At 46.0% G+C, this 11,951-nt stretch overlaps 2 protein-coding genes across 2 annotated transcripts; one reads left to right on the top strand and one right to left on the bottom strand.

Annotated features, from left to right (window-relative positions):
• The first annotated feature begins 87 nt into the window (after positions 1–87).
• SLC35B2 (solute carrier family 35 member B2) lies at positions 88–5,181 on the top strand. Its single transcript, XM_044674725.1, has 4 exons — positions 88–105; positions 655–848; positions 975–1,126; positions 3,697–5,181. Exons 1-4 carry the CDS (start codon positions 95–97, stop codon positions 4,633–4,635), a joined length of 1,296 nt encoding a protein of 431 aa, XP_044530660.1. The 5' UTR covers positions 88–94; the 3' UTR covers positions 4,636–5,181.
• Positions 5,182–5,451: 270 nt separating this feature from the next.
• On the bottom strand, positions 5,452–11,308 carry HSP90AB1 (heat shock protein 90 alpha family class B member 1). Its single transcript, XM_044674724.1, has 12 exons — positions 11,225–11,308; positions 9,505–9,651; positions 8,981–9,187; positions 8,726–8,885; positions 8,447–8,580; positions 8,015–8,323; positions 7,693–7,858; positions 7,356–7,546; positions 7,094–7,241; positions 6,682–6,950; positions 6,114–6,447; positions 5,452–5,836 (listed from the first exon to the last, which is right to left on the bottom strand). The coding sequence occupies exons 2-12, from the start codon at positions 9,649–9,651 to the stop codon at positions 5,727–5,729; spliced, it is 2,175 nt and encodes a 724-aa protein (XP_044530659.1). The 5' UTR covers positions 11,225–11,308; the 3' UTR covers positions 5,452–5,726.
• Between the last annotated feature and the right edge of the window lie 643 nt (positions 11,309–11,951).

Raw genomic sequence — 11,951 nt, 5'->3', positions numbered from 1 at the left:
CCCCGGGAACCTCGGAATCCTCCCCTTCCCCCTTTCCCCCTCCCCCGCGTGCCCCGGGTTCCCCTCCCCCCCTTCCCCCTCGGCTGCCGTGACCATGGAACGCAGGTGAGCCTGGGCGGCCGAGCCCCCCCCACGTGACCCACCCCCTCATCCTCCACGTGACCGCCCTCGGAGCTTAGCCGGCCAGGAGCTGAGCGAGCTGGAAGGAAATCCATGGTGGGGATCGGTAGGGAGGAAGAGGGAAGAGAGGAGAAGGGAGAGAGAAGAGCGAGATGGAGGGAGGAGATGGGTGGTCGTGAAGTCGCTGCCCAGCTGTGGTGTGAACGGATGCTCGGTAAGCCCGAGCGAGGAACAGAGGGGGCCTGTGTAGCCAGAGGGGCGGGCCCATCCCTAGGGAGAAGGGAGGGGAGCCCTGCTGGAAAGGCCGCCTCCTCCCCCCCAAGAAAGCATCTTTGTTCTGCCTGCAAGAAAAGAAAGCGCATCGGGGGTCTCCTCATTCTCTCCCAGCTTAATAGAGGCCACTTGGGACCCTAATCTGAGTGAAGGATGGGAAAAGCCTTTTCACCCATAGGAGCTGCCCCCTGATTGCTCAGTGGAGATGGAGGAAGAGATCCCATTGATTCTTACATAGGTGTTTTCACCTTTACCTTGCAGGTGGTGGGCAATGTTGGTGCTGTCCACTTTCCCCATTCTGGGAATGGGAGGGGAGGTGCCAGAGGGTGCCTCAGAACACTGGACCCAATTCTGGTTCGTCAGATTCCTAGTGAATGCTGCTGGCTATGCTAGCCTCATGGTGCCTGGCTACTTCCTGGTCCAGTACTTCAGGCGCAGAAACTATCTAGAGACAGGTGTGTTTGAAAAGATGAGGTTCTGGGGCAGAGGGTTGGAGCAGGGTTTTGGGGATACAGTGGATTCATGATGGAGGAGGTGGGAGACTTATAGCAGTGAACCTGACCCTACTGACCCTTCCCCAGGCCGGGGCCTTTGCTTCCCTGTTATTCGGGACTGTGTTTTTGGCAATGAGCTCAAGCCTTCAGATGAGCCCCCAACCCCAAGACAGGACCTGACAGAAACCACTCGAACTCGGCAGTTCCTCAAGCTTCTTTTCTGTGCTGGGGGTCTTCAGGTAGGTCAGTTTAACTATTAACAGCATGAATGGGGTCCAAGATTTAGTATGAAGGGGCTGCTTAGTGGTGGGAGAATTACCAATTAATTGGCTTTCTCTTTTCGGCTTTCTTTGAATGACTTATTTATCAACTATAGGTTAGTTTTGCCATTAGCATGAATCCCAAAGTCCCCAGATTGTGCCCCACTTTCCATCAAATATTTTGCAGCAGCAGATTGGATATAGATACCAACAAGGTCAGATTAGGAAAAAGAGGGAAAAAACAATTATGAAGATTAGGAAAAAGATGTTCCTGGCATTGTAGCCAAGTGCTTTATAAATCATTTATCGCCTTTGATCCTCATCTGCAGCCCTGCAAAGTAGGTACTATTATTAACTCCAACTTATAATTGAAGAAACTGAGGTTATGTGGTTTGCCCAGGATTACATAGCTTATTAGTGTTTGAGACAAGATTTGAACTGAGGTTTTCCTGCCTCCAAGTTTAGCACTCATCTCTGTCACCTAGCTGTCCTCTCTGATATGACTGTTACCCTGTAAAATGGCAAGCTCTTCTAAGGGCAGGGGCACTCTTTCTCTCTTTCTCTGTTGTTTACCCTCACTACCAGTGTTTCTGACAGTATTTAGGCTGACAAAGGCAAAGTGGGAGAGAAAGGGCAGGAGGAAGAATAAGGAAAGCTGGTCAGCTGATTCTCCATCAGTTGCATATATAGCCCCTTCTCCCTAGTAATCTGTGCTTTAAGACTAAAGTTGGGCTAAGGAGTGAGTACTTCTGTGGCTTGTCAGTCAACATGCACTTATTAAGCACCTACAATGTGCTACACTGTGCTAAATGCCAAGATTGTAAAGCAAAAGACAGTCTCAGCCCTCAAGAAGCTCACAATCTAATAGTTTGAAAGGCAACATGTGAACAACAAAGTACAAACCATATACAGAATAAATTGGGAGATAATTAATAGAGGCAAGGTGTGAAAATTGTTCAGGAAAGGTTTCTCCATAAAGAAGACAGAATTTTGGCTGGGACTTGAAAGAAGCCAGATGATAGGAGGAGGGAGAGCCCTGTGAAAATACCCAGTGCTGGGACGTAAAGTGTCTTGTTTGACAATAGCAAGGAGGCCATTATCATTGGATCTCAGAGTAAGCAGAGAGGTATGATAAGATAGAGATAGAAGACAAGTGGATAGGTCATGAAGGGCTTTGAATGCTAAACAAAGTACATTTGATCTTAGAGGAGATAGGGATCCACCAAAGTTTATTGAGTAAGGGGGTGACATGGTCAGTAAAATCTGCTCTTTAAGATCACGTTTGGCAGCTGATGAAGGGTGAATTGGAGTGCTTATACTTGAAGCACAGAGATAAACCAGCTTTTGAAATAGTCCAGATGTGAGATGAGCGAGGGCCTGCATCAAAGTGGTGGCAGTGTCAGAGGACAGAAAGAGCTGATGATATGACAAAACGAAATAATATAAAGGGAGAAGAGGACCCAGTACAGAGGCCTAGAGGACACCCACCATTAGTGGACTTGTCCACTAAATCCACTAAAGGAGACTGAGAAGGACCAGTAAGACAAGCAGGAAAAGAACCAAGAGAGTGATCTCATGAAAACCTAGAAATGAGATCATTTGAGAAAAGAGGGTAATGGATATTGTCAGCTTGTGTTGACAATCTCTTCATTCTTCTCCTTCCCTTTAAGATCTATTTTCCCAAATAAGATGCTGGCCATGAAGGATCTAGTAGAGACAGAAAACCTAGATTCAATCATTGCTCTACTTTGTGACCCTAGAGCAGTCAATGTACCTTCTTTAGAAACTAGGTAAAAATAATCCCTTTCTCCACCTCCTTTTCTGCCTTCCATAGTTACATTAAGTTAGATAATAAATGTCTATTTCAAAAATTCTGTTAACTCTCTTACTTATACTGATTAATATCTTTGTTTGACTTGGGAATAATTGTGTGTCCATGTCTGTGTACACACATACCCCCTTCTCTACTGATCTCCCCCAATACATTGACAAATTAAGTCATAGTATTATGGTTTCACCTTTATCAAGGTAAATTAGGCAGGTTTAAATATTTTTGTACTCTTTAAAGAATTAAAAATCAAATGTATTAGATGAGGTATACAGAATTGGATGTTAATGAGGGCCAAGTCATGAGGACACAGTAACCAAGAGGTGATTGGAACATTCTCAGAACAAGTTGGGGCATGTGCTTTTCTTTTTTCCCATAGTCCTTTAGGGTAGCAGTGGCCAGCCACCTATATAATGGACCCAGAGCTGATTCCACATGTCAATGATCCCTGATACAAATGTGTAGATGGAGTGGGAATGAACCTCTAATTCCTACAAGTATTTATAAAGATAACTGAGAGTAGGTCCTAAGGCAGGAGATAATTATAAAAACAAAAAAAACCCAATTGTGTTTTAATAGTGCTATTGACTTCACTGAAAAGTCCTGGACTCGACCTCACCTCTTTTCCTTCCCCTTTCCCAGTTTTCCCCTCTCCCGTCTATATTTCTCTCCCCTCTCCCCTCATAATGGATTCCTAACTTCTCTCTCCCATTTCTCTCAGGCGTCATACCTGACTTGGGGTGTACTTCAGGAGAGAGTCATGACACGAAACTATGGCGCTACAGATAAAATGCCTGGAGAACGATTCACCGACTCCCAGTTCCTGGTGCTGATGAACCGAGTGCTGGCATTGATGGTAGCTGGCCTATGTTGTATGCTCTGCAAACAACCCAGGCATGGGGCACCCATGTACCGATATTCTTTTGCAAGCCTCTCCAACATCCTTAGCAGCTGGTGCCAGTATGAGGCCCTCAAGTTTGTCAGCTTCCCCACACAGGTGCTGGCAAAGGCCTCCAAGGTGATCCCTGTAATGCTAATGGGCAAACTAGTATCCCATCGCAGTTATGAGCACTGGGAATACTTGACTGCTGGCCTAATTTCTGTTGGGGTAAGCATGTTCCTGCTGTCCAATGGGCACGAGCACTATACTTCCCCAGCCACCACACTCTCAGGCCTCATCCTGCTTGCTGGCTACATCATTTTTGACAGCTTTACCTCCAATTGGCAAGATGCTCTTTTTGCTTACAAGATGTCCTCAGTGCAGATGATGTTTGGGGTCAACCTCTTTTCTTGCCTCTTCACAATAGGCTCACTGATACAGCAAGGAGCTCTGTTGGAGGCAATGAGGTTCATGGGGCGACACACAGAGTTTGCTGCCCATGCCCTGTTACTATCCATCTGTTCAGCCTTTGGCCAACTCTTCATTTTCTACACCATTGGGCAGTTTGGTGCTGCCACTTTCACTATTATCATGACCCTCCGCCAGGCCTTTGCCATTTTTCTCTCGTGTCTCATTTATGACCACACAGTCACTGTAGTAGGGGGTCTAGGCATGGCTGTTGTCTTTGCTGCCCTCTTCCTTCGTGTGTATGCCAAAGGGCGCCTGAAGCAGCGGGGAAAGAAGGTACCTCCAAATGAGGCTCCAATACAAAAGGTCTGAGACTTAAGAAAAATGCAGTGTTTAGGAAGAAGTAGCCACCTATTTTTTTGATCTTTCTTCCTTTTATGGCTGGAGAACAAGCAGTGTTTTTCTAGTCACACCAGCTCCTGCAAATGTTGGGGCCTGGGGGCAACCTCCACCTTTGCCTTAAGAATCATGAGTCCTGATTTCAAGGTACTGGTTTTCTTATGAACCCAGCCCTCTCCCAGTTCAGTATTCAGTTTATTAAACTGCTAGTGCCCCCTGCTGACCGGTTTCTACTGTTGTACACCCTCCAATTCCAACTCGCGGCTCTCCTCTCCTCCCCCCCTCCAGTGCCAGACCAGCCCAACCTTATCTACCTAGCTCTGGCTTGATCTGATTATTCCTCCCCTGGTGAGAAAAGCACAAGGGTTCTAGGTTGCTGCTGGTCCCTCCAGTATGAGGGGAAGGTTGAATATAGCCTCCCCAAAACAGTTTATAGGTTCTTCCTCCCACTGGACTGAGCCCCAAGTTTTGGTACTATAAAATGTAATTTTTTCTCAAATTAAAAAAATGCTGCAAGGGGGTTGGACCCTGTGTATGCATTGGGTACAGGGGTGGGAGCATAAGAATAAGGGTGGGGAGCAGCCTGCCAAGTCTCGACCTCATTTCCAAGGAGATGACCTGTTATAATTTCTGAGCACTGCCAACAAATTTAGATTTTGGTGAATATTTCGTAAATATAGTTAATCTTCCCAGGAGAAAACTCAGGTTTCAAGTAATACTGAGATCTCCCTTTCTTACTCAAGATGTTTCTCCCGATCCTTAAAGCCAAGTGCACCAAGCTATAAAGAGTTCTGTGTAAAAACTGGCATTCTCTTTATTCTGCATACTTTAATTTCAGAACAAAATAAACATAAACAGCCCACAATACACAACATCCTACTCCCCACATGGGAGGAGGGTTAACAGGGACCCTGTAAGCCCTGCCCTAATACACTGGAAAACAGAAGGGGAAAAAAAACACCACTAGACATTGGCAGATGGAGCCAGGCAGGACAGGGCCTCTACTGCTGCTGTGGGAAACATGGGAAACTATACAGAGGGTGGGGTCTGATGCAGAGGTTTCTTTAATCCACCTCCTCCATGCGGGATGCATCTTCATCGCCTTCCAGTGGGGGAATCTCATCAGGAACAGCAGCACTGGGCTCTTCTGCTGTCACCTCATCCTCATCAATGCCTGAGGAGAAAAGGAGATTTTTTTATGCATTGACCCTTTTGTTTTGTTTCCCTGAATCTTCTACCAAGGAGATTCAAAGAGCAATCACAAATTAGCAATCCAGCCTTTGTATATAACAAATTGTTAAAGAGCATGCCTGCCTCAGTTTCTAAGCCCTTTATGATTTTCCTATTTTATAGCCCCACAGGTTAAATGATCCACCCTGGGGTCATACCCTCTACCACATTGCATGCCTTTCTACCATCTTTACAGATGCACACGGATATATCATACTCACCAAGGCCTAGCTTAATCATGCGGTAAATTCGGTTTGAGTGAGTCTGGGGATCTTCAAGGGAGAAACCTGAAGACAGCAGAGCTGTCTCAAAAAGCAGCACCACCAGGTCTTTCACAGCCTTGTCATTCTTGTCAGCCTCAGCCTTCTGCCTGAGAGTCTCCACAATGGGGTGATCTGGGTTTATCTCCAAATGCTTCTTGGCCATCATATAACCCATTGTGGAGTTGTCTCTCAGTGCCTGTGCCTTCATGATGCGTTCCATGTTGGCTGTCCAGCCATATGTGCTAGTCACAATGCAACAGGGTGAAGACACCAGCCGATTGGAGATTGTCACCTATGAGCAAGGTTCAATGTTAATTCTAAGTAGCAACTGCCCTTGGGTAGGAACAAGACCTCTATAGTGAGTCAAAAGGTAGTAGTATAAGTGTGTGTGTATATTTTTTAAAACACAAAAATGGTTAAAAAAAAAAATCAAAACACTGACTGTAATGATTAAAGACAAATCTAAGATGAATCAATTCAAGGCAAACAATTTTTTAAAAATCCAGTTATTCCCAGGTTTACTTACTTTCTCAACCTTCTTATCCAGAATTTCCTTCATTAGCTTGCACAAATTCTCAAATTTCGCTTTGCTTTCCTCCATTTTTTTCTTCTCTTCTTCATCCTCTGGAAGTTCTAACCCTTCCTTGGTAACAGAAACAAGGGTCTTCCCATCAAATTCCTTTAGCTGCTGCACACAGTATTCATCAATGGGCTCTGTCATGTATACTACTTCAAAACCTCGTTTCCGTACCCGTTCAACAAAAGCAGAGTTGGCCACCTGTTCTTTGCTCTCACCTGTAAGCCATAAAAAATTATCAAGAGTCCAGACATGCCATGCCCATGACCCCACATCCCCAATTCATCTTCTATGTTCTGAACTGCTGCTGTGCCACCCCCGCCCCAAAGACCTAAAGCTAGAAGACCCAGTCTGGGCTCACCAGTGATATAATAGATGCATTTCTGGGATTCCTTCATTCTGGACACATATTCAGACAAAGAAGTCATCTCATCTCCTGACTGAGATGTGTGATAACGCAACAGTTCAGATAAACGGCGCCTATTGGTAGAGTCCTCATGGATTCCAAGCTTTGGTGGAAAAGGAGAGAACAAAATACAAAATCAAATACTAATTGACATAACCTGGCAATTTGCCTGACACACAAATCCCAAAATGGCATTGAACAAACTAGAGATCCTTACCTTGAGGTTTTTCGAGAAGGCCTCATAGAACTTTTTGTAATTCTCTTTATCTTCTGCCAGTTCAGAGAAGAGCTCTAGGCACTTCTTGACAATATTCTTACGGATGACCTTCAGGATTTTGCTCTGCTGCAGCATCTCTCTTGAAATGTTGAGGGGCAGATCCTCGGAGTCTACCACACCTCGGATAAAATCTAGAAGGGTAAATAGACAACCAATTACCATTTATTAGAAATCAAAGAACTTTGTCTTAAATATAAGTTAAAATTTTGAGTCTTAAAACATCCCAAAGCAAACACTGATAAGCCCACTGATAAGAACATCAAATAGGAACACTTACTAAGATACTCGGGAATAAGCTCATCACAACTGTCCATGATAAAGACGCGACGCACATAGAGTTTAATGTTATTCTTCTTCTTTTTGTTTTCAAAGAGGTCAAAGGGAGCACGGCGGGGGATGAAGAGCAGAGCTCTGAATTCCAGCTGACCTTCCACAGAAAAGTGCTAAGGAGGCAAAGAACAATATTTTTTCTCTCAGTGGTTCAGAAAACTGCTGCCTGGAGTTTCAAAGACTTCAACATAGAGAAAAGTCCAGCAGGATCACATGATTTTAATACCCAAGATTTGGCACCAAGAGTGCCAAAGAAAAGTTTTTCTTACCTTTACTGCCAAGTGATCTTCCCAATCATTGGTGAGACTCTTATAAAACTCGCCATACTCCTCTTGGCTGATATCATCAGGGTTCCGTGTCCAGATGGGTTTGGTCTTGTTCAGCTCTTCCTGATCAATGTATTTCTCCTTGATCTTCTTTGTCTTCTTCTTCTTATCCTTGCCTTCATCTTCTTCATCAGACCCTACATCTTCAATTTTGGGTTTCTCTTCATCTTTAGCTGGCTCATCTTCTTCTTTCTCTTTGTCATCCTCTGTCTCATCATCATCACTGATTTCCTTCTCTCGTTCCTTTTCCAACTAAGGGCAGCCAAAAACAAAGTTCAGTTGTAATTTGAATGGTTAATTGGAGAAGCATCTATTCCTTAAAATTAAATGACATTATTTGAGGAAGAGATTATGTAAAAGCCATTTTGTACTCACATAAAGTGTGATGGGATAGCCAATGAACTGTGAATGCTTCTTAACAACCTCCTTGACACGCCTCTCTTCCAGATACTCTGTTTGGTCTTCTTTCAGATGTAAGATCACCTTGGTACCCCTGCCAATAGGCTCACCTGAGATGATAAAATAGGACAATGTTATTTGTTGGAAAATAAAAAAGACTAACATAAATCAAGCACTTGAAATGTCTTAACCTACACAATTCAATCTAAAGGAAATGATATCTAACCCAATTTGAGACAAATCCAAGGTACGTACCATGGTCAGCACGGACTGTAAAAGAGCCACCAGCAGAAGACTCCCAAGCATATTGTTCGTCGTCATTGTGCTTAGTGATAACAACCACCTTCTCTGCTACTAGGTAAGCAGAATAGAAACCCACACCAAACTGACCAATCATAGAGATATCTGCTCCAGCCTACATGAAAAAAATAAGACAAAAATTGTTAATAAAAAAAAAAGGTTCACATTAAGGACGTTTGCTAACAAATACAAAGGCAGAAAATATCATACCTGCAAAGCCTCCATAAAAGCCTTGGTACCAGACTTGGCAATGGTCCCCAAGTTATTAATCAAATCAGCTTTTGTCATGCCAATGCCAGTATCCACCAAAGTCAGGGTCCTCTCCTGAGGATTGGGGATGATGTCAATCTTCAGCTCTTTTCCACTGTCCAGTTTGGAAGGATCTGTCAGACTTTCATAGCGGATCTTGTCCAAAGCCTAGGGGAGAGAATCTTGTCAGGTATGCCATCAAGACAAGACAATCCCCCCCGGGCTGCCTTCTCTATGTCTTAGAGACCTTGACTTCTCACTTCTTCCTAAATACCATTGGTGGCCCATCTTTTAAATTGTATTTTTCAGGCTAGGTCAATAGGGTTAGCAGGAACTGTCTATACCAGCCTATGAACAACCTTCCCCCATTACCTATGATACAGAATATATATCTCATATATCCCTCTCCATAAAGTTATGCAATAAACATCCAGAAAACATAACAGACCACCCTTGCCTTCAACAATATCTTTACTAATACTTACATCAGAGGCATTGGATATGATCTCACGAAGGAAGATTTCCTTATTGGAATAAAAGGTGTTGATGATCAAGGACATAAGCTGGGCAATCTCTGCCTGGAAGGCAAAGGTCTCCACCTCCTCCTCTCCATGCTGTACTTCCTCAGGCATCTTCAAATGTAAAGGGAAACAATTAGCAACCTGGAAGTGATCTTCACCTCACCAAAATCTGAGAAACCACAGTAGGTCCTAACCCCATGTCAGGTCTGGTTAGCTAGTAATTTAACAAATCAGAAAACACTGGACTTACACTGTCTTGTCCAAAAAACCTGAGATAAGAGACATGTTCTATGCATTTCCCATTATTAGAGAAAAAGCTTTTATATTTCCTAGAGGATACTATATCCAATAATTGGCATGGGGGGAAGAACCTAAAAAACCTTATTACTGTTTTATACATCCTAGAAAATCTAGTTTTGTTATGTTGGAAAACCCCAGGCTGATATTTCTCAGAACTAGAAACAGACTAAAAAAACAAAACAAAAAAACCCACCACTCAAAAGGCTTGTTCAATAAGCCTTTCTCAACAAGTACACAACCTCAATTCACACTAACAAAATGGAAAGACTTTGAGCATCAACTAAAGAGATGAGCAAAGCAGAAGCAACCAAGCATTGAAACCTGGGGCCCTGCTCACGCAGCTTAGCTTAGACTCGCTAGACTAGTGCAGCCTCCTAAGAAAGCCGTCACGGGGTGGGGCCTGCCAGACTCCCTTCTCCGATGCCATTCTATACAAAGTAACCAAATACAAGGTCAGGAGCGCGCCCCCCTCCCCCGTCCCTGCAGAGTCGGGGAGGGGGCGGGGGAGTATAGACAACATCAGAATCGGGGCCGGGTCTAAGACAAGGGATGACAAAGGATGCGGACAAAGAGCCACAGCATTTGTGACTCCGAACTCCCAAATGAATCAAGGCGCCCTGGGAGGGCGGAGCTCCCGCCTGGGGACGGTCCTCCACTTGTCCATGGATAAACACCCCCGCCGAGGGGGGGGGGGCACGGCGTGCCCGCCACCTCCGCTTGGGGGCTCCGACGCCATCCTAGCATCCGGGCACCTGGGCGGGGCGTGCGGCTCCAGAAGCTTCCAGAACAATCTGGGCCCAACGCGAGGGGAGGGGTAAGGAGCTCAGGGAATGTTCCAGAACCTGCTCCTCCCTTTTTTGGCCTCCCCCTCCCACATCCGCTATCGAAAAACGTGATGACGGCTGGGGGAGGAAGACGGGAGAAAAGACACCTACCTACGACCAACAGAGTGGCGCAGCCTACGCAAAAAAACTAGCCCTAATTGCGGTTCCCCCCCCCCGTGCTAAGTCACCCCACCAGGCCCCCTCTACATGTGCGCTGCAGGCCCCTCTCGCTCCCCGTAGCCGCCGGAAGTGGAGGCGCGCACCCAACATGGCAGCGTCCCGCGGGGCCCGGCGCGGTCACCACGTGCTAACCCGAGCCCACCGGGACCAAAGCTCGCGCCCAACGGGCCCTCGGGCGCCAGTCGTTCGCTCCTCGAATTCTCCCGCGGCTCGAAAAAGAAGGGAAAGATAGTAGAGTGTTGCTGGGAAGAGCCTGAACGGTTAGCGGGATGGGGGGGGTGGGGAAGTATTAAAAAACGTTATGGATCGTTAACAAAATAAGCAACCCAAAATTAGAGAGTAAAATAAAACTACATGGGGTGGGGTGGGGGGAGCCTCACCTTGAGTAGCTGCGGCTAGGAAGGCCGTTACAGAGAAAATGCTGAGTCCAGCGGCTCCAGAGACCTAGGAGCTTGAAGAGCTTGGCACAAGAGAAACTGCCGGCGGCCCCCACCCGCCCTATATATTGGCAGCGCACCGACCGAATCGGAGCTTCCCAAGCAAATCCCTCCGCCTTAAAGGGGCCGCCACGGCTCGCGCACCTGCAACCTCAAGTCTCAGCCGGCTTTTTCCTCCAGTCTCTCGCCATCCCCCCTCCCTCGCCAACCACACACTCAGACGTAGATTCTAGAAGCGAATCTACTGGAAATGGAAAGAATCTTCCTTAGAGACGGTCTGGCTATTTTACACCTGGGGAAACTGAGGCCCAAGCTAGGAAAACGAGTTGCCCAAGGTTATACATCCCGCAGGTCTCATCTGCGCATTATCTGTTCGTTGTCTTCTCCTAGAAGAGAGGGTCCGACCTATCTTCTCTTTTAGGACCCCCAGCGCTCAGGGGGTTTGACCCTCTGTAAGGCCTTAAGAAACGTTCGTTGACTGACTGACATAGATGGTGAAATGTCTCATGCCAATACTACTGTCCCTGCAGTAGGGACCCCTCCCCGGTCCTTTTCTCCACTAGGGAGTCCGAGAGTGGGATGGGGGGGAGGACTCCCTAGTGAAGAGGACGACAACAACGGTATCTAGAGGGAGATTGGAATGGGAGCTTGGTCTAGGGGTCCTGAGACC

Source organism: Gracilinanus agilis, chromosome 4 (genome assembly GCF_016433145.1).
Source record: "Gracilinanus agilis isolate LMUSP501 chromosome 4, AgileGrace, whole genome shotgun sequence".
Taxonomy (NCBI): Eukaryota; Metazoa; Chordata; class Mammalia; order Didelphimorphia; family Didelphidae; genus Gracilinanus; species Gracilinanus agilis.
The sequence above is the reverse complement of the archived record's forward strand: the minus strand, read 5'-3'. Positions and strand labels throughout refer to the sequence as shown.

Excerpts from the sequence above, each read along its gene's own strand:
- HSP90AB1 (XM_044674724.1), bottom strand. The coding sequence starts at position 9,651 with ATGCCTGAGGAAGTACAGCATGGAGAGGAGGAGGTGGAGACCTTTGCC. Across the intron at positions 9,188-9,504 it reads TCATATCCAATGCCTCTGAT|GCTTTGGACAAGATCCGCTA; the intron begins GTAAGTATTAGT and ends TCTCTCCCCTAG. Across the intron at positions 7,859-8,014 it reads AAGATCACTTGGCAGTAAAG|CACTTTTCTGTGGAAGGTCA; the intron begins GTAAGAAAAACT and ends TTGCCTCCTTAG.
- SLC35B2 (XM_044674725.1), top strand. Across the intron at positions 849-974 it reads CAGAAACTATCTAGAGACAG|GCCGGGGCCTTTGCTTCCCT; the intron begins GTGTGTTTGAAA and ends ACCCTTCCCCAG. Across the intron at positions 1,127-3,696 it reads TCTGTGCTGGGGGTCTTCAG|GCGTCATACCTGACTTGGGG; the intron begins GTAGGTCAGTTT and ends CATTTCTCTCAG.